The sequence below is a fragment of the Diaphorina citri genome, unplaced genomic scaffold, assembly GCF_000475195.1.
Source record: "Diaphorina citri unplaced genomic scaffold, Diaci psyllid genome assembly version 1.1 scaffold167, whole genome shotgun sequence".
NCBI classification, from domain to species: Eukaryota; Metazoa; Arthropoda; class Insecta; order Hemiptera; family Psyllidae; genus Diaphorina; species Diaphorina citri.
This window is the reverse complement of record NW_007377604.1, coordinates 121,265-140,333: the sequence shown is the minus strand read 5'-3', so window position 1 is coordinate 140,333 and position 19,069 is coordinate 121,265. Positions and strand designations below refer to the sequence as shown.

General features: G+C 41.7%; 1 protein-coding gene and 2 non-coding genes across 3 annotated transcripts in view; 1 reads left to right on the top strand and 2 right to left on the bottom strand.

Moving 5' to 3' along the window:
* Positions 1-11,977: 11,977 nt before the first annotated feature.
* LOC103505343 (phosducin-like protein) overlaps positions 11,978-19,069 on the bottom strand; it is a 16,232-nt gene continuing 9,140 nt past the window's right edge. Inside the window, exons 3-4 of the mRNA XM_008469671.3 lie at positions 14,076-14,342; positions 11,978-13,291 (exon numbers count right to left, since the gene is read on the bottom strand). Of these exons, the coding sequence (XP_008467893.1) occupies positions 12,882-13,291; positions 14,076-14,342 (677 nt within the window). The 3' untranslated portion in view covers positions 11,978-12,881. The remainder of the gene's footprint in view (positions 13,292-14,075; positions 14,343-19,069) is intronic.
* Positions 16,419-16,491, bottom strand: Trnav-aac. Its single transcript has one exon. It is a non-coding gene; the product is annotated as a tRNA-Val (tRNA).
* Trnav-aac lies at positions 17,110-17,182 on the top strand. The gene has a single exon. It is a non-coding gene; the product is annotated as a tRNA-Val (tRNA).

The window sequence follows — 19,069 nt, the reverse complement described above, 5'->3', positions numbered from 1 at the left end:
TTGGGTAGCTTGCCACTAAATGGAGGATAAAACCCTCATCATGAGAAGACCCTAATTGTTCAAAGTGATGTTAAAACCCTAGTCAAATGATTTCCTAAAATAAGGGATATTTTAAAAGGAAAATTTGACTCTTGATGTCAAATGGAAGTTAAAACAGTAGGTAACTATTCAGAAGCCTCAACAATGAAAAGGAAAACTTCTTTTTGTTTAACCTAACCTTATAATAACACTGGTCACTGCTCACTTGTGACTCCCTGACTGCTCCTTTTTGTAGCAATTTTTCATCATCTTCTTCCAAGGTTGATGGAGAGATTGCCAATGCAATATGTAAATATTATTCTGTCCCCAAACCCAATATTAGCCAAGAGACAGTCACAACCAACTTACCATTTAATTGCAAATCCAAGTGACAAAATGATGGGTGTAGATATCCAAATTGATTCAAACACTAATGATCCTTGATCCTTATGATTCCTTGTTAATTCTTGATTGCACTACACACCAATTTTTATCTGAAAGCTGCCTAAAGGCATTTGAAGATAGGAGCTGTGATAATGATAACACAAACACCTCTAAAAAACACTATCACACTTTGATTTTGATTAAAAATTTAACAAGACACTTCCTAATTACAACGGGAGAATCAGGCGAAGTATGCACAATAAACACTGAATTTTACGGATAATCACAGATTGATAAACAAATCGCAGACACTGCAAACTTTTAGAAAGGACTTTTTAGACAGACAGACCGATTCAAGAATAGAAACTGGAGATACGTATCTGAAATTTATTATTATTATTATAATTATCCGTCGCCCAGGGCGGGAAGAACCCGCGGCCTAGCGCTTACAAGGCAGACGCGCTACCATCCAAGCTTACTAGGCTGACTTTGTTCTCTTTGAAAAGGTAAAAGACTGGGGGTTTCAGTTCCCCTGGACAAAGAAACTGTGTACAAAATTATAATACTCTAGGCCAGTGCTTCTCAAACTTGTCGCCACCGCGACACTATTTACAAGATTCCAATCTTTCCGTGGCACAGCTAAGCCGACCTCGCGGCACACAGTTTGAGAAGCACTGTTCTCGGTCAACTCTCCAAAAAAACGTCTCTATTTCAGATAGTGATTGACGATTCGTACAAAGCCGAAGGTGTTCGTCTGGAGTCGGGAGAGATCGTAAGAGTTCGGCGTGAAGTAATTCTAGCAGCCGGAGCTATCGAGTCACCCAAACTATTGCAGCTATCCGGAATAGGCCCCTCCGCCTTGCTTAAAAAACATCAGGTAGAACTTTGAATGACTTCACAAGGTGTTCGTCTGGAGTCGGGAGAGATCGTAAGAGTTCGGCGTGAAGTAATTCTAGCAGCCGGAGCTATCGAGTCACCCAAACTATTACAGCTATCCGGAATAGGCCCCGCCGCCTTGCTTAAAAAACATCAGGTAGAACTTTGAATGACTTCAGTGTGTAGATGTAGAGGGATCATTTAGTGTACTTCCACAACTGAGAACCGACCATTGACCATAGCCTAGTACAGGGTTGTCCAACCTTTGCACACCCGAGGGCCACAAGAGACCAAGGAAGAGAGTTGGCGGGCCGCAAAGTTGAAAATTCAACTCACAGGTGGGGCCTTCTACACGGTCCTTCGCGGGCTTTTACGGGCCACAGAAATGAGCTCGCGGGCCGCGGGTTGGACAACCCTGGCCTAGTAGGAACTAACTAGGCTGGCCATTTGGACTTTGGATTGGTCGTGTAAAGGCACCTAATCAACTTTACAAACCTATTACAACTTTACAAACCTCTTAAAAGAAAAGTCCATTAAATTTTGGAGAAATTTTCGTGTGCAGAGACCTATTACGCCAGCCTAGTTAGCTTGGTTGGTAGTGCGTCTGCCTTGTAAGCGCTAGGCCGCGGGTTCGATTCCCGCCCGAGACGGATTTTATCCTAATGGGATAATGTTCGTTCTCGAAGCAGCTGGCTTTCTCCTATCCTGTCTTCCTTCTCTCTGCGATTTCGGGACGATAAGACCATAGCAGTTACAGTTCCCTCTGTCAAACACTCAAACCTCTTAAAAGAGAGAGAGAGAGAGAGAGAGAGAGAGAGAGAGAGACCTATTACAACTTTACATCGATTGCGAATTTGCGACCCGTGAGTGACCGGCCTCTCTGGTGAACTTGTCTCCGCGTTTCCATGGTAACCATGGAGAGCCAATTTAAAGTCATCCATCACTGTCACCGGAGTAGCCCAGCTGTCAGCCCCTGGAGACTGCAACTGCTAACTGGTACTGCCATTGGTTGACAACATTGACCATTCGATGACCGAACGAAGCGAATTTGGACTATGGAACCATCGTAGAAAAAATCCTCAGCTCAATTTCTTGATTTTTCTGCGAGAGTCGGTACTATAAAGCCTATTTTCCTTTCGTAATGTTAATGCGCATTGACATTAGGATTTTCCAGGGGTGGGGATAATAAAAGGGAAGAAGTTTGGTAGTGGGGGTAAAAATTGACGATTAAAAAAATCAGCTGATGAAATTTAAAATTTTACCGCCAAAAACCGCCTACGTTCCTAATGTAAAACAAGATGGCGGATCGTAATGTAATGCGAGAAAAAAGCTACATTACAAAATTCGTGAAAGGAGAGGAGGGGAAGTTAATGTACATCAGGCATGTCAACCTGGCGGCCCGCGGGCCGCATGCGGCCCGCCTGGTCAAATTGTACGGCCCGCTGCGAGCCACAAGGGTATAATATTAAATTAATAATATTTCACAAGGAGACTTTTTATTATTTTTTTTTATTACTTTAATCTTTGAAACAAAATGAAGTTAAAAAGTACTCGTAGTGGTCAAGGCGCTCGACTGGTAAACAGGAGGGCGTGGGTTCAATCCCAGCCGAGGTATGGAATTTTATCCTCAATATAATTTAAATTCTCAAATAGTAGTAGCCTACTGCTGGAGTAAAGGGACTTTTCAGTCCTATGCGAGCAGTATAAATAAGCACTATTATTATTAATATCTATATTTCTTTCGATTCGATTGCGACCTCGGAATCGAAACGGCTGTTTTTCTCATACCCTGTCCATCGTCCCGAAAGCGAAGAGAAGACATATAAAACCTCATCAGCTATACAGTGCCCTACTTCAAACCTCTTAAAAAAGTCGATTTGAACTTTTTTTTTAAAGAGGTTTGACAGAGGGAACTGTAACTTCTATGGTCTTATCGTCCCGAAATCGAAGAGAGAAGGGTTTGACAGAGGGAACTGTAACTGCTATGGTCTTATCGTCCCGAAATCGCAGAGAGAAGGAAGACAGGATAGGAGAAAGCCAGCCGTTCCGAGAACGAACTTTATCCCATAAGGATAAAATCCGCCCCGGGCGGGAATCGAACCCGCGGCCTAGCGTTTACAAGGCAGACGCATTACCAACTAAGCTAACTAGGCTGGCCATTTGGACTTTGGATTGGTCGTGTAAAGGCACCTAATCAACTTTACAAACCTATTACAACTTTACAAACCTCTTAAAAGAAAAGTCCATTAAATTTTGGAGAAATTTTCGTGTGCAGAGACCTATTACGCCAGCCTAGTTAGCTTGGTTGGTAGTGCGTCTGCCTTGTAAGCGCTAGGCCGCGGGTTCGATTCCCGCCCGAGACGGATTTTATCCTAATGGGATAATGTTCGTTCTCGAAGCAGCTGGCTTTCTCCTATCCTGTCTTCCTTCTCTCTGCGATTTCGGGACGATAAGACCATAGCAGTTACAGTTCCCTCTGTCAAACACTCAAACCTCTTAAAAGAGAGAGAGAGAGAGAGAGAGAGAGAGAGAGAGAGACCTATTACAACTTTACATCGATTGCGAATTTGCGACCCGTGAGTGACCGGCCTCTCTGGTGAACTTGTCTCCGCGTTTCCATGGTAACCATGGAGAGCCAATTTAAAGTCATCCATCACTGTCACCGGAGTAGCCCAGCTGTCAGCCCCTGGAGACTGCAACTGCTAACTGGTACTGCCATTGGTTGACAACATTGACCATTCGATGACCGAACGAAGCGAATTTGGACTATGGAACCATCGTAGAAAAAATCCTCAGCTCAATTTCTTGATTTTTCTGCGAGAGTCGGTACTATAAAGCCTATTTTCCTTTCGTAATGTTAATGCGCATTGACATTAGGATTTTCCAGGGGTGGGGATAATAAAAGGGAAGAAGTTTGGTAGTGGGGGTAAAAATTGACGATTAAAAAAATCAGCTGATGAAATTTAAAATTTTACCGCCAAAAACCGCCTACGTTCCTAATGTAAAACAAGATGGCGGATCGTAATGTAATGCGAGAAAAAAGCTACATTACAAAATTCGTGAAAGGAGAGGAGGGGAAGTTAATGTACATCAGGCATGTCAAACTGGCGGCCCGCGGGCCGCATGCGGCCCGCCTGGTCAAATTGTACGGCCCGCTGCGAGCCACAAGGGTATAATATTAAATTAATAATATTTCACAAGGAGACTTTTTATTATTTTTTTTTATTACTTTAATCTTTGAAACAAAATGAAGTTAAAAAGTACTCGTACTTCTTGGTAAACGTATCTAATAAAAATAATATCTACTCTTACCTACTTACTAAAATTTGGATTAAAATCACTAGCACGCTGGATCTAGTTCAGACGTACAAGATTTGGAGACTCCACACACAGTATTTCTTTTAAAAAACAAATGAATCCCATAATTTTTTTTACAACAATTTTTTTACTGGGGGGGGGGGGGGGTGAATACCTGCGGCCCGCCAATGTTCAACAAATATCAAAAATGGCCCTCTATACATTTTGAGTTTGACATGCCTGATGTACATTAACATTTGAGAAAGAAAAATTCGAATTAAGTTAATGTGCATTAACATATTTAACATTAACATTATGAAAGGAAAATACCTACACTAATAGTCAGTGCTCCGTTGAGGATCTTTCTATTCATTAGCATGGTTTGTTTATTTTCTCTTGGGTCGGAACTAGACTATGACCGAGGGTCGGGACCCCGTTGTGGACAACTACTAAGTATCTAATGGCCTAAAACTAAAACACAGAGTTGAAATTCGGCTCAATTCGCCAGCCTAGTTAGCTTAGTTGGTAGCGCGTCTGCATTGTAAGCGCTAGGCCGCGGGTTCGATTCCCGCCCGGGGCGGATTTTATCCTGAACGGAAAATGTTCGTTCCCGGCACGACTGGCTTTCTATTATCCTATGTGGACTGGCTTTCTATTATCCTATGTGGGCATGGTTATCCCCTCCACGCCAACTAGGCAAGGGACAAGATTTTTGGAATATCCAGGAATACCTTCTCTAATATGACTAGCCAATAGTTATCTATTAAAAGATAATAATATTACATTCTGGCCAGTAGAATCAGCAATAGGTCATCGGTTATTCTGCTGGCTGCAGGTTTTTTTCTTCCAAAGCTGCGAGCTTTTCAGTGCCGCAGATCAGGTAAAAAATGCCATTGCCAGCCTAGTTAGCTTGGAAGGTAGTCTGCCTTGTAAACACTAGGTCGCGGGTTCGGTTCCCGCCCGGGGCGTATATTATTCTGAACAGATAAGGTTTGTTCTCGGAACGGCTGGCTTTCTCCTATCCTGTCTTTCTTCTCCCTTCGTTTTAGCAGATACAGCTAGTTTTCTCTATCAAACTTCTTTGAAAAAAGCCGTACATGAAAATAAGTCCCGAAGGGCTCGTCCGATTTCGATTAAATTCAGGCGAAAAATGACCCCACGCTTTCAACAAACCTTTGATTAGAGGAGCGGATGTACACGTAATTCGCAGATATCTAGGTAGGAGCAGGGATGCAGGGACTCAAAACTGACATTTGAGATATTTTTTTTTTTTTTCAAGAGGTTTGACAGAGGGAACTGTAACTGCTAAGGTCTTATCGTCCCGAAATCGAAGAGAGAAGGGAGACAGGATAGCAGAAAGCCAGCCGTTCCGAGAACGAACATAATCCGTTCAGGATAAAATCCGCCCCGGGCGGAAATTGAAACCGCGGCCTAGCGTTTTCAAGGCAAACGCACTAACAACCAAGCTAACTAGGCTGGCAAAAGTACCTTTACAATACAAATTTAATAGAACCTAACTAATAGTACAGACCCTTCTAGGAAAATTGTAGGACCTTCTGGGAGGTAGGTACAGATACATACATATACAATACAGAGAAAAGTACTTACCTACATAATGTGAAAGAGATGTGGGGCCTTCCACCTACATCACCTATCCTGTCCTCTTCCTCCTCCTCCTCCTCCTCCTCTTGCTCTTCCTCCTCCTTCTCCTCTTCCTTCTCCTCCTCCTCTTCCTCCTCCTCCTCCTCTTGCTCTTCCTCCTCCTCCTCCTTCTCCTCCTGTTCCTCCTCCCCTTCCTCTTCCTCCTCTTCCTCCTCCTCCTCTTGCTCTTCCTCCTCCTCTTCTTCCTCCTCCTCCTCTTCCTCCTCCTCTTGCTCTTCCTCCTCTTCCTCCTCCTCCTCTTGCTCTTCCTCCTCCTCCTCTTGCTCTCCAGCGATTTGGGGGGGGGTTCCTACAATGCTCCCCTATGTATGTGGCCCGCGAAGTACCTGCCAATGTAGCATGTGGCCCGCATGCACATGGAAGTTGGAAACCCCTGGTCTAGGTAAAAAAAAAAAGAAAAGTGAAAAAGCTCTCAAGCATAAACTGCATGAAGCATGGAAGACAATGTAATTACCCTGAGAAAACGAAAATGCTGAAAACATAAAAATAGGGGAGACAACCTCAGCTATGGTAAAAAAAAGGGGAACAACCTAAGGTGATATTTTCTTGAAACCCCTACGTTAAGGTGATATTTTCTTGGAACCCCTACATTAAGGTGATATTTTCTTGAAAACCCTATGTTAAGGTGATATTTTCTTCCCTATATTAAGGTGATATTTTCTTGAAAACCCCTATATTAAGGTGATATTTTCTTGAAACCCCTACATTAAGGTGATATTTTCTTGAAACCCCTATATGAAGGTGATATTTTCTTGAAACCCCTATATGAAGGTGATATTTTCTTGAAACCCCTAGGGCTAGAAAGATGATTTTCACCATGCCTAGAAGAAAGATGATCTTTAGGATGACTGGGAAGATGATTTTCATCCTGCCTAGAGGGAAGATGATCTTTAGAATGGCTGGGAAGCTGATCTTTAGAATGGTTGGGAAGGTAAACTTCTCTAATCTGGTTTAGAGGCGGATTATCTTCTCTAATCTGGTTTAGAGGCGGATGATCTTCCCTTATCTGATTTGGAGGAAGATAATCTTCTTGGGGAGGACTAGGAGGGACGGGGGAGAGGAGACGAACCACCTCCTTTGCTTCCTCGTCGGATAGAAGGGCAGATTCGTGAGGAAGCCTGAGATTAGGGAGAAATGGGGGAAGATAGAAAAAAGAGAAGGGGAAAGAGACGAGGAAGGAGAAAGAGATACAGAAAGGGGAAGATAGAAAGAAGGGGAATTGAGGAGGGAGGGAGAGGGAGAGTGTGTGAGAGAGAAAGGAAGAGGTAGAGAAAGAATAAGAAGGGAAGGAAGGGGAGAGGGGGATGGAGAGAAAGGATAGGTGATGGAAAGAGGGAGGAATGGAGGAGGAAAAGAAGGGAAGATAGAAAGAGGGAATGGAGAGAAAAAAAATTCTTGATTACACTACACACCAATTTTTATCTGAAAGCTGCCTAAAGGCATTTGAAGATAGGAGCTGTGATAATGATAACACAAACACCTCTAAAAAACACTATCACACTTTGATTTTGATTAAAAATTTAACAAGACACTTCCTAATTACAACGGGAGAATCAGGCGAAGTATGCACAATAAACACTGAATTTTACGGATAATCACAGATTGATAAACAAATCGCAGGCATTGCAAACTTTTAGAAAGGACTTTTTAGACAGACAGACCGATTCAAGAATAGAAACTGGAGATACGTATCTGAAAGTGCACGGTTTTCAAACAAGATTGGTTGCCAGGTAATCGGAAAAAAACACAAACACTTTACTCAAAAACAGAAAAACACTCGAAATTTATAACTCAACTTTTAGAAACCGCGACAGGCGAACTTTCCGGGCGAAATCTGTGTGGAAAGATGATATTTAAATATTTTCACACACAAAATTACAAATGAAATAGAAAAAGATAGTACGAACTACGAAATGTACGAATTTCTACGAATAGCGCATCGCGATCATGCGAACTTGCAAAAAGTCAACAACCCTTCTTTTTGAAGTTTACGACTTTCACCGTGAGAGCGCAGCACAAACTGAGGTGAGGTTCCAAGGAGGTTAGATTTCTATGGACTTCGTGTTATTGATTAATGAAACGCCGTGAAATTATTTTCTGGATATGCAATCTTGTGTTCATTTCAAGCTGATTTATAGGCCGAGAGCTGGCGCTCAAAAAAATTACTTCAAAAGGCACACAAATTTTGGTAGGTAGATTGATTTGATCCAAAAATTTGAGTAAGGTAGGTAATTTCGTAGATTTTTTTTTTCTAACTAAAAAATAGAATAGAATAGAAAGTACAGTAAAACCCCGAATTTATGAACTAATTGGGACCAAGGGTAGTTCATAATATTGGGGTTTCATATGAAAGTTCATAAAATCGAGGTTACATTAGAAAATATGGCAAATTTTCGCCAATAAAGGCTTATTTATTGATTTTTTGTCCTTTTAGTGGCATATTATGTAACTAAAGGGACAAAATATGTTCATATTGCCATTATTGTTCTCAATCTTCACAAACTCTTTGAGGGTTCAAATAAAAAAATTGGAAATTTTGGTTTGCATTATAAGAAAAAATCCGATTTTCGAGTAAAAAATTAATAAAAAGCTCGGATTTTCGAGTTCATATAACCAAGGGTTCATAAAACCGAGGTTCATAAAATTAAGAGACCTTCACAGAGGCCCAGTTTTATCTCACCAGATCTGAAAAGTCAACAGATGTCAAAATAAGTAGGTAAGTGTATGTACCTAGCTAAATAAGAATTGGGACTTTTTTTCTGCTGGGTTGGGTAGTAATAGTTGAGGCAGGTAATTACTTAGATAAGTATTTTTAGGCCTAGATCAGCAATAGGTATGTTGTGAGAAAAACAACCAATACCTATGTAGGTATCTATCTATCTATCTATCTCCTGTGGTCTGTAATCTAATTATTCACCTATGGTTGGATAACATTCACAATCCAATCAATCAAATCCAATCATATCAGATAAACAGGGTGTCCACGTTTTGATTGACCAAACTTAGAATGGGTTCATGGGGGTAAAATTGAAAACCCATTCCCAACATCCCAACCATCTAAGGTCTATTGTTCAGTTTCCACTGAACCAGTGGACAGGTTTTTTTTTATATGTGGAGATACACCTTACTTATGTGGTCAGGACACCCTGAAGATAATACATGGATAACTCAATACTCTCAATAGTACCTAGATATACATTGCCTCAGTTCATATTTGCCTCCCGACAAATCTGTCAATGTCATGTGACCAACACATAGTCCTACTAATCTGGCCAGCAGCAATAGCATGTTGAATGCACCAGTTCTCACTGGGGACTGTGGTAGGTACTTCTCCAGTAAGAGGAGTACATGAGTAGTGAGTACTCAATAGAAGTAGGTACCTAAGTAGGTGTTTATATCTTCAATAGGTATCCCCCTCTTGGGTAATTCCATGAATTGAGAAAAGTCTTAAACTGGTTTTTTTGCAAGGGCTAATTACTAAATACTCTGCCTAGTTACCTACATCAATAATTACAGCACTAAATTAAGAGTCAGCAAGTACTTACTTACAGAGATAGGTACTGAGAGAAACATCCTAGCTTGAGAGATTGGGTACCTAAATAGTTTGAGTTATATTTAGGTGAAATTTATAGAGAACTTGGATTAATAATAAAAAATGAACAATATGACTAAGTAACTAGGTGGGTACTTAGTAAGAATTCAACATAATATTCAAGTCAAAACAACTTGTCTTAATTATTTACTCAAGTTTTTACTAAGTAGTTCATAGAAAAAACTGCTTTCACTCTAAAAATATCCTGGTAATTTAGCATGGGGGCCTGTGGGTAAACAACTTAACACCATAGAATATGCATTGGCGGCCAATGTGTATTGGAGTTGACAAATTGACCTGTGTTCAGTTTCCTGAAAGGGTACACCTTTGGCCTTTATTTTTTTCTTTTTGGAAATAGGAACGATTCCAATGGCATGCCATCTTGGATGTACATGGTTTGTACAAGCTACTTGGATGGGTCCTGGCTCCACTCAGGCTGGGTTAGGTTAAATTGAGGAGTTGGGTAGCTTGCCACTAAATGGAGGATAAAACCCTCATCATGAGAAGACCCTAACTGTTCAAAGTGACGTTAAAACCCTAGTCAAAAAATTTCCTAAAATAAGGGAAATTTTAAAAGGAAAATTTGACTCTTGAAGTCAAATGGAAGTTAAAACAGTAGGTAACTATTCAGAAGCCTCAACAATGAAAAGGAAAGCTTCTTTTTGTGTTTAACCTAACCCTATAATAACACTGATCACTGCTCATTTGTGACTCCCTGACTGCTCCTTTTTGTAGCAATTTTTCATCATCATGGCTTCTTAACTAGTAGGGACCAAACCATAGACCTTCTTCCAAGGTTGATGGAGAGATTGCCAATGCAATATGTAAATATTATACTGTACCCAAACCCAATATTAGCCGAGAGACAGTCACAACCAACTTACCATTTAATTGCAAATCCAAGTGACAAAATGATGGGTGTAGATATCCAAATTGATTCAAACGCTAATGATCCTTGATCCTTATGATTCCTTGTTAATTCTTGATTGGTACACATGTGATTTATACTGTGTGGTGAAAGTGACCATTGGTAACTTTGATTGGGTACCTTTCATTTAGGTAGCGGGTTCGATTCCCACCCGGGGCGGATTTTATCCTGAAGGGATAAGGTTCGTTCTCGGAACGGCTGGTTTTCTCCTATCCTGTCTTCCTTCTCTCTTCTATTTCGGGATGATAAGACCCTAGAAGTTATAGTTTCCTCTATCAATAATAATAAAATAATTTAGGTAGTTATCAGTTATAGCAGTTATACCTACCTAAGTACCTACCTAATGGGGTTTTTATGGTCTAAGTGAGTTATCTAGTTGACTGAACCACTGGTCTATACATCATTTGCTTCTAAAGGCAGCACCTTGCCTTGTCATTGTAGCCACATGTGTCTGTCTCTTGGTTTATTACACCATGACAATGATACCTCATTGCACCACTTTGCCCACTTTCTTACCTGTATTGGAAGCAGTTCCATTCCACTCTTTGACGGGTGGTGGTTCTGGTGCCTGCTCCAATTTCTGTACCCCGCTGCAAGCCTCCTCAGCATCTGAATCCTCATGCTCACTCTCTTCACTACTACTGCAATAATTCTCACGACGCTCACCCAGGATTTTCTCTTCCAAAGAGGCCATTGTGGAAGTACTGATGAGGGGGATGAACAATCAAACATTTAAGTAGGTATTTAAAAATAAAAGGCCAGCTTTGATAGCTTGAAAAATAACACTTCTGAATTGTGCTGTTGGGGAAGTACTGAGAAAGAAACAATCAAACATTCAGGTATTTTAAAATGAACAGCCAACTTGGGTAATTATTCAGAAGGCACAATGAAGAAGAAGTCTCCTTTTTGAGTTTAACCTAGCCCTATAATAACACTGATCACTGCTCAAATTGTAGCAGCTCCTTTTAGTAGCAATTTTCCATTGACATGACTTCTCAACAAGTACCCCAACCTGGTTAACTTGAAAGGTAGCACGCATACATTGTAAGTGCTTAGGCATGGATTTGATTTCCACCCAGGGTGAACTTCATTCTACACAGATAAATATTGATCTCAACTAGCTTTTGGGATAATAAGATATAAAACCTCCAGTTTTTATTGGGTAGGTACCTATGTAGAACATCACACGATATTCATTGTCCAGTTTTACAACACCAAGGGCTGGTTTGATCTTAAATTTTAAGTGCAGCAAAGAACAGACATATCTTTGCCATGGTGGTTTACAACCTCTGCTAAGGTCTTGTTGTCCCGAAATCGAAGAGAGAATGAAGCAATGAAGACAGGATAGGAGAAAGCCAGCCATTCTGAGAAAGAACATTGAGGATAAAATCCGCCTCGGGCGGGAATCGAACCCTTCCCCCCAATTCTTCTCCTAAACACAGGAAATTCCCCACAACTAGTCACTATCATCATTGACAACCAGTCTCAAAATCCCCGGCAACCCTCCAGCCCTCAACAGTCCAGCTTCCACCAAAAACGCCTCCACAAAATATCCAACAATTCTTCCCCTAAACATCTTCCACAAAATATCCCCCCAATTCTTCCACCAAACAACGCCTCAACCTTCTCCACAAAATATCCCCCTTAACACACAAAAATTCCCCACAACTAGTCACTCTCATCATCAACAACAGGTCTCAAAATCCCCGGCAATGCTCCAGCCCACAACAGTCCCACTTCCACCAAAAACGCCTCCACAAAATATCCCTTAATTCCTCCCCTAAACACACAAAATTTCCCACAACTAGTCACTATCATCATCGACAACCAGTCTCAAAATCCCCGGCAACCCTCCAGCCCTCAACAGTCCAGCTTCGGCCAAAAACGCCTCCACAAAATATCCCTTAATTCCTCCCCTAAACACACAAAAATTCCCCACAACTAGTCACTATCATCATCGACAACAGGTCTCAAAATCCCCGGCAACCCTCCAGCCCTCAACAGTCCAGCTTCTACCAAAAACGCCTCCAGAACCCCCAGACAGACAAAATTCCCCACTATCATCTTCGTCCTCCACAAAATATCCCCCAATTCCTCCCCCTAACACACGAAAATTCCCCACAGCTAGTCACTATCATCATCAACAGTAGGTCTCAAAATCCCCGGCAGCCCTCCGGCCCTCAAAAGTCCCGCTTCCACCAAAAACGCCTCCACATCCTCCACAAAATATCCCTCTCCCAATTCCTCCCCTAGACGGACAAAATTTCCCACAACTTCCCCTCCCCTATAGGCAAGCATCGCTGGAAGACCACTCGTCTTGAAGGTCGCGCTGAAGTGATCCCCCACACAGCCTAGCGGGACGGAAACGAACTTGACGTTCGTGTGAGATCGGGAAAGTTCGGCGAGGCTGGAGTTGAGCGCTCGGCAGGCAGGTAGGGAGGGGGAAGAGAGGTGGGCGATGACTGTAATGTGGCGCGGCTCCGAGTCGATTTCCGACAGGAACTGCTCCGAAGAGGTGATGTTGATGAGAGATCCTGGGGAAAAAAACAAAAAAGTAAGGATAAATGTGCCATCAAATCTTCCTCTCCCCACTTTTTCACTGCGACTAATGGGGTCGCCACGAGCTTTTTTATGCTTTAATGGCAGGATTCTCACTTATTGAGCTCTTCCACCCAACCAGAAGCTTCAGAATCTCGAGGGGGTGAGTTAAATGGCAGAGATTGCTCTTTTTTTTAAGAGAGAGGTTTCATAGAGGGAACTGTAACAACGTAGGTCTCATCGTCTCGACATCGAAGAGAGAAAGACAGGGTAAGAGAAAGCGAGCTATTTCGAAGAAGATGAACCATGTCTGTTTTGGATAAAATCCACCCCAGGCTGGAATCGAACGGCTAGCGCTTACAAGGCAGACACACTACCCTTCAGGCTACCAATGAAACTGACAATATTTTAATTTTCCTTTGATAGGGGGGAAAAAAGAGGAATTTCTTCCTTTAAGAGAGGGGGGAAAAAAGGAAGTTCTTCCTTTAAGAGAGGGAATTTTTGATGACCTTCTCAAGTTCCAAATGGAGGGGTTCTCCTGAAGGAGCTCTTCCACCCAACCGTTGCATAATGGAGGAAAAAAATCCACACAAAAAAAAAGGAATTTACTCACCAAACACTTTTCTCTCTCCCTCTCCCCCATTGACGAAAGAGACTTTTCAGTCTCATTCTGGCAGGATAAACATAGAAACAAGGACAAGGAATATTCTATTATCTATTCTCTTCTCTTCTCTTCTATTCTATTCTATTATCTATTCTCTTCTATTCTATTCTACTCACCAAACACTTTCCTCTCTCCCTGTCCCCCATTGACAAGCCTATCATACATTTGCTTCATCTTCTCCTTCTGGTATTCCAGTAGGAATCCATCGTCCTCCAACTCTTTCAGTTCTGCCTCCATTTCTGCCTCCTTCCTCGCCTCCTCTGAAGATTGACAGGTGAGGGCCAACTTCTGAATCTGGGCCAGGCGTTGTAACTCTTTGTCGCGTCGCATCTGACACTCGTACTGTTTGAACTGTTCCCAGTCTTTGAGCACACCCTTCGGCCCTGGAAATGGAGTTGAAATGGTTTTTTTTATATAGTCACCCTGAATATTTTCCCTTCGGCCCTGGAAATGGCGTAGAAATTTTGAAATGTTTTTTCAGTCATCCTGTATATTTCATGTGTAAAATTTGCGTCAAACTAAGACTGACAAAGACCGGAAAAATAAAGTTTTTTTTTATGCTTTTATGGCAGGATTTAGGCTCACACTGTGAGCTCTTTCACCCAACCAATGATCCCCTTCAGGCTAAGCCTGTTGGCAGGAGAGAGTATTAGGGAAAAGAAGAGAAAGAAAAATTAATAATAATAAAAAAATAAGGGCTTACTATTACTAGTTTACAAGATTTAACTCAAACATACAGAGAATCACAGATCAAAACTTGAATAAAACCGAGTAAAAAAGAAACCAAAAACCGTAAATAAACAAAAAAAAAATCTATAAGAGCTGCTCGAGAACCGAGCCAGCCGTTCCGAGAACGAAATTTTCAAAAAAAAAATTATAATAATGATGAAAAAAAAAAAAAAACACACCCCTCCTTACCTGTATTCGGCCGTCGCGGGCCGCAGCTCCGGCCTCGGTGATGGTCTTCACGAAGATGCCCAACTTCTCGAGGCCAGCGTCCGCTCCCACACCCATGCCTATGATACTCAGACCGAGGCCCTCAGCCCCCTTCATCAGCTCCACTAATTATAATAATGCTGAAAAAAACCCTCCTTACCTGTATTCGGCCGTCGCGAGCCGCAGCTCCGGCCTCGGTGATGGTCTTCACGAAGATGCCCAACTTCTCCAGGCCAGCGTCCGCTCCCACACCCATGCCTATGATACTCAGACCGAGGCCCTCAGCCCCCTTCATCAGCTCCACACCGAGGAGAGTGAGCTTCTCTACGCGTTTCTCGAGCTCGTATTCTGCCGAGGCTGCCACCGGGTCTACATCTTCATTGCGACGGTCGTACTCGTTCATGGAAAACGTTGAGTATACCTGGAATAGAATAGAATAGATTAGAATAATATACAATGGAATAGAATAGAATATTCTGCCGAGGCTGCCACGGGGTCTACATCTTGATTGCGACGGTCGTACTCGTTCATGGAAAACGTTGAGTATACCTGGAATAGAATAGAATATAATAGATTAGAATAATATACAATGGATTAGATTAGAATAGAATATTCTACCGAGGCTGCCACCGGGTCTACATCTTCATTGGGACGGTCATACTCGTTCATGGAAAACGTTGAGTATACCTGGAATAGAATAGAACAAAACAGAGTAGAGGAGAATGAAATAAAAAGGTGGCATAAAAATAAAGGAAGGAGGAAGGAAAAATGAAGAGGAAGAACAAAAACATCAAGTTATTAAATTTGGCCTCAGATACTTATCTGATTTTGTACTTTAATATTTAGTTATTATTATTTTTAAGATATGTGTCAATATTTTACTGTACAAATAAGAAATAAAGGCTATTACTATTAAATTTGTTGGTTTACTTTTTGGACTCGTCTTAGCCTTCAAAGGTCCTTTCCATTATTCAGTTCACAGACGTATTTGGAATCCTCCAGAGTATTGGTCGAACCCAGGTCCCTGGCATAGGAGTCCTCCAGAGTGGTGCTGTGACCGCTGTACGAGTCTAGTGTGGCGTTTGATCCAACCATATGACCACTGAAATAGAATAGAATATACCCTGCTTATACTGCCAGAATGAGACTGAAAAGTCCCTTTACTCCTGCCTCGGTGGTGTAGTGGTCAAGATGGTAAACAGGAGGGCGTGGGTTCAATCCCAGCCGAGGTATGGAATTTTATCCTCAATATAATTTGAGAATTTGACCAGTAATAGTAGTAGCCTACTGCTGGAGTAAAGGGACTTTTCAGTCCTATGCGAGCAGTATAAATAAGCACTATTATTATTCATACTCCCGCAGTCTAAACAAGGTCTTTTGTATTTGGTACAAAATGGTAAAAAAAAGTTCTTGTGAAAAGATAAACGAGTGAGTTCTCAGTTAACTGGACTAGTTTAATTAGATGGTTATAGATGAATTCCTTAAGAAAAGCCCAATTTCCCTGGTCTAGAGGTGAAAAAAATTGTTTCCGCCCGGGATCGAACCGGGGACCTTCTGCGTGTTAGGCAGACGTGATAACCGCTACACCACGGAAACTTCTTGAGAGAGACGGTAAAAATAAGAGCATATAAACCACAACTGAATACAACACAAGCCTTCATATCGAGTCGACAGTGGCGCGATCGAACGGATGTAAGGTGAAGTTTTTGAAGAAGTTGGACACCGAAGAGAATATTTTTTAGGTAAGGGAGATGAATGAATGTGTTTTGTAGTTGGGTGTGTATTTAAAAGGGAGAGGGTTATAGGAGGGAGTGGGAGGGAGAGGAAAGCAGTACCAAAACGGAGATCTTATCGTCCCGAAGTCAAAGAGAGAAGGAGGACAGGATAGGAGAAACCCAGACAGTCCTAGAACGATCCTTATCTGTTTAGGATAAAGTTCGCCCTGGGCGAGAATCAAACTCACGACCTGGGGTTTGCAAGGTAGGCGCGCTACCTTCCCAGCTCACAGGACTGGCTTTAGACTTTCAGAGTAGGTACACTAATAAAATATGGCTTATAGTAAACCTAAAGTTCAAAGTTCATGTTTCTGATTTGATTATCAAAATCAAGTCGTAGGTAGGTATACAAAATCACCACACCATATCAAGTCACGCTTGACTATTTACATAACAGTCTAGCTTTAAATACCAACTTCATCACTACCTTGGACATCAAGTTTCCGTGGTGTAGCGGTTATCACGTCTGCCTAACACGCAGAAGGTCCCCGGTTCGATCCCGGGCGGAAACAATCTTTTTCCCCGCCTTAAATCTTTCCTAAAGGATTATGAAAAGATTGACTCTACTTGACAGTTTCTTTATACCAAAAAAAATTGTAACAAAGAGAAGAAACCCTGGGATAATTGCATATGGGGTTTACCACAGAGTGACAATCTTTGAACTTTTTTTTTAGAGGGAACTGTAACTGATAAGGTCTTATCGTCCCGAAAGCGAAGAGAGAAGTAAGACAGGATAAGAGAAAGCCAGCCGTTCCGAGAACGAATCTTATCTGTTTAAGATAAAAATCCGCCCTGAGCGGGAACCCAACCCGCGTCCTAGCGCTTACAAGGCAGACGCGCTACCAACCAAGCTAACTATAGGCTGGCTGGGAAGTCTAAATTGAACTTCATGCGAAAAAAAAGGCTCATTTAACCCCATCTGTCCTTACCCTAAGAGTGTCAGTGTAATGCGGAAAGAAAACAAAAAAAAAAACTTGAAACCCATTGAATCCTTACCTTAATGGGCGATATTTTTTAAAATTATTTATTTTTTAACCCATATTGTTCTCACCTTGATGGGCGCCATGCTGAATTTGACCTTGGTGTTGCTCTTCACGGGTACATCGCCTTCATCGGAATTATCTGCCAGCTCCAGGTCTCGATCCGGTAACCCTTCCACTTCCATCCAGAAGTTACCGTCCTCATAGTAGTGAATACCTCCCTCCTCGAATATCTGAAGAAATGGGAAGAGAAGGCATTAATTTGTTTGTTTGTTTGTCTGTAATTAGTATCTACAAATGGTACCACACACAATTTCAAATAAATAAATAAAATCAACTAAAAAGTATCTTTACAAGTCTACAGTCTAAATAGTTATCTTTACCATCTAAAATAGAAATAATAAAAAGTTAAGAAAAGAAAAGAAAAAGAAAAAAACAGGAAAGAAAACTTGTAAAATTAAAATTCAGAAGGATTAGGTGGAAGTTTAGGTTTCACGGTTTCAAACTACAAAGGGAGCTCTTTCTCCTAAACCCACTCACTTAATCATCATGGAAAATATGCAACAAAGAATACCTCTGATTCTTTTTTTTTTTTATGTTGACAGAGGGAACTGTAACTGCTATGGTCTTATCGTCCCGAAATCGAAGAGAGAAGGAAGACAGGATGGAAGAAAGTTGACAGAGGGAACTGTAACTGCTATGGTCTTATCGTCCCGAAATCGAAGAGAGAAGGAAGACAGGATAGGAGAAAGCGATTATCGTCCCGAAATCGAAGAGAGAAGGAAGACAGGATAGGAGAAAGCCTGCCGACAGAGGGAACTGTAACTGCTATGGTCTTATCGTCCCGAAATCGAAGAGAGAAGGAAGACAGGATAGGAACACAGAGGGAACTGTAACTGCTATGGTCTTATCGTCCCGAAATCGAAGAGAGAAGGAAGACAGGATAGGAGAAAGCCAGGGGGAACTGTAACTGCTATGGTCTTATCGTCCCGAAATCGAAGAGAGAAGGAAGACAGGATAGGAGAAAGCCAGCCGTTCCGTAACTGTACTTTTTTAAGCGAATGCAAATATCAAGTTTTTTTTTAAAGAGGTTTGACAGAGGGAACTGTGACTGCTAGAGAAATCGAAGAGAGAAGGAAGACAGGATAGGAGAAAGCCAGCCGTTCCGAGAACGAACATTATCCCATCAGGATAAAAAAAAAAAACACATGTATTTTTTTGTTAAGAGGTTTGACAGAGGGAACTGTAACTGCTATGGTCTTATCGTCCCAAAATCAAAGAGAGAAGGAAGACAGGATAGGAGAAAGCCAGCCGTTCCGAGAACGAACATTATCCCATCAGGATAAAATCCGCCCAAATCGAACCCGCGGCCTAGCGCTTACAAGGCAGACGCACTACCAACTAAGCTAAGTAGGCTGG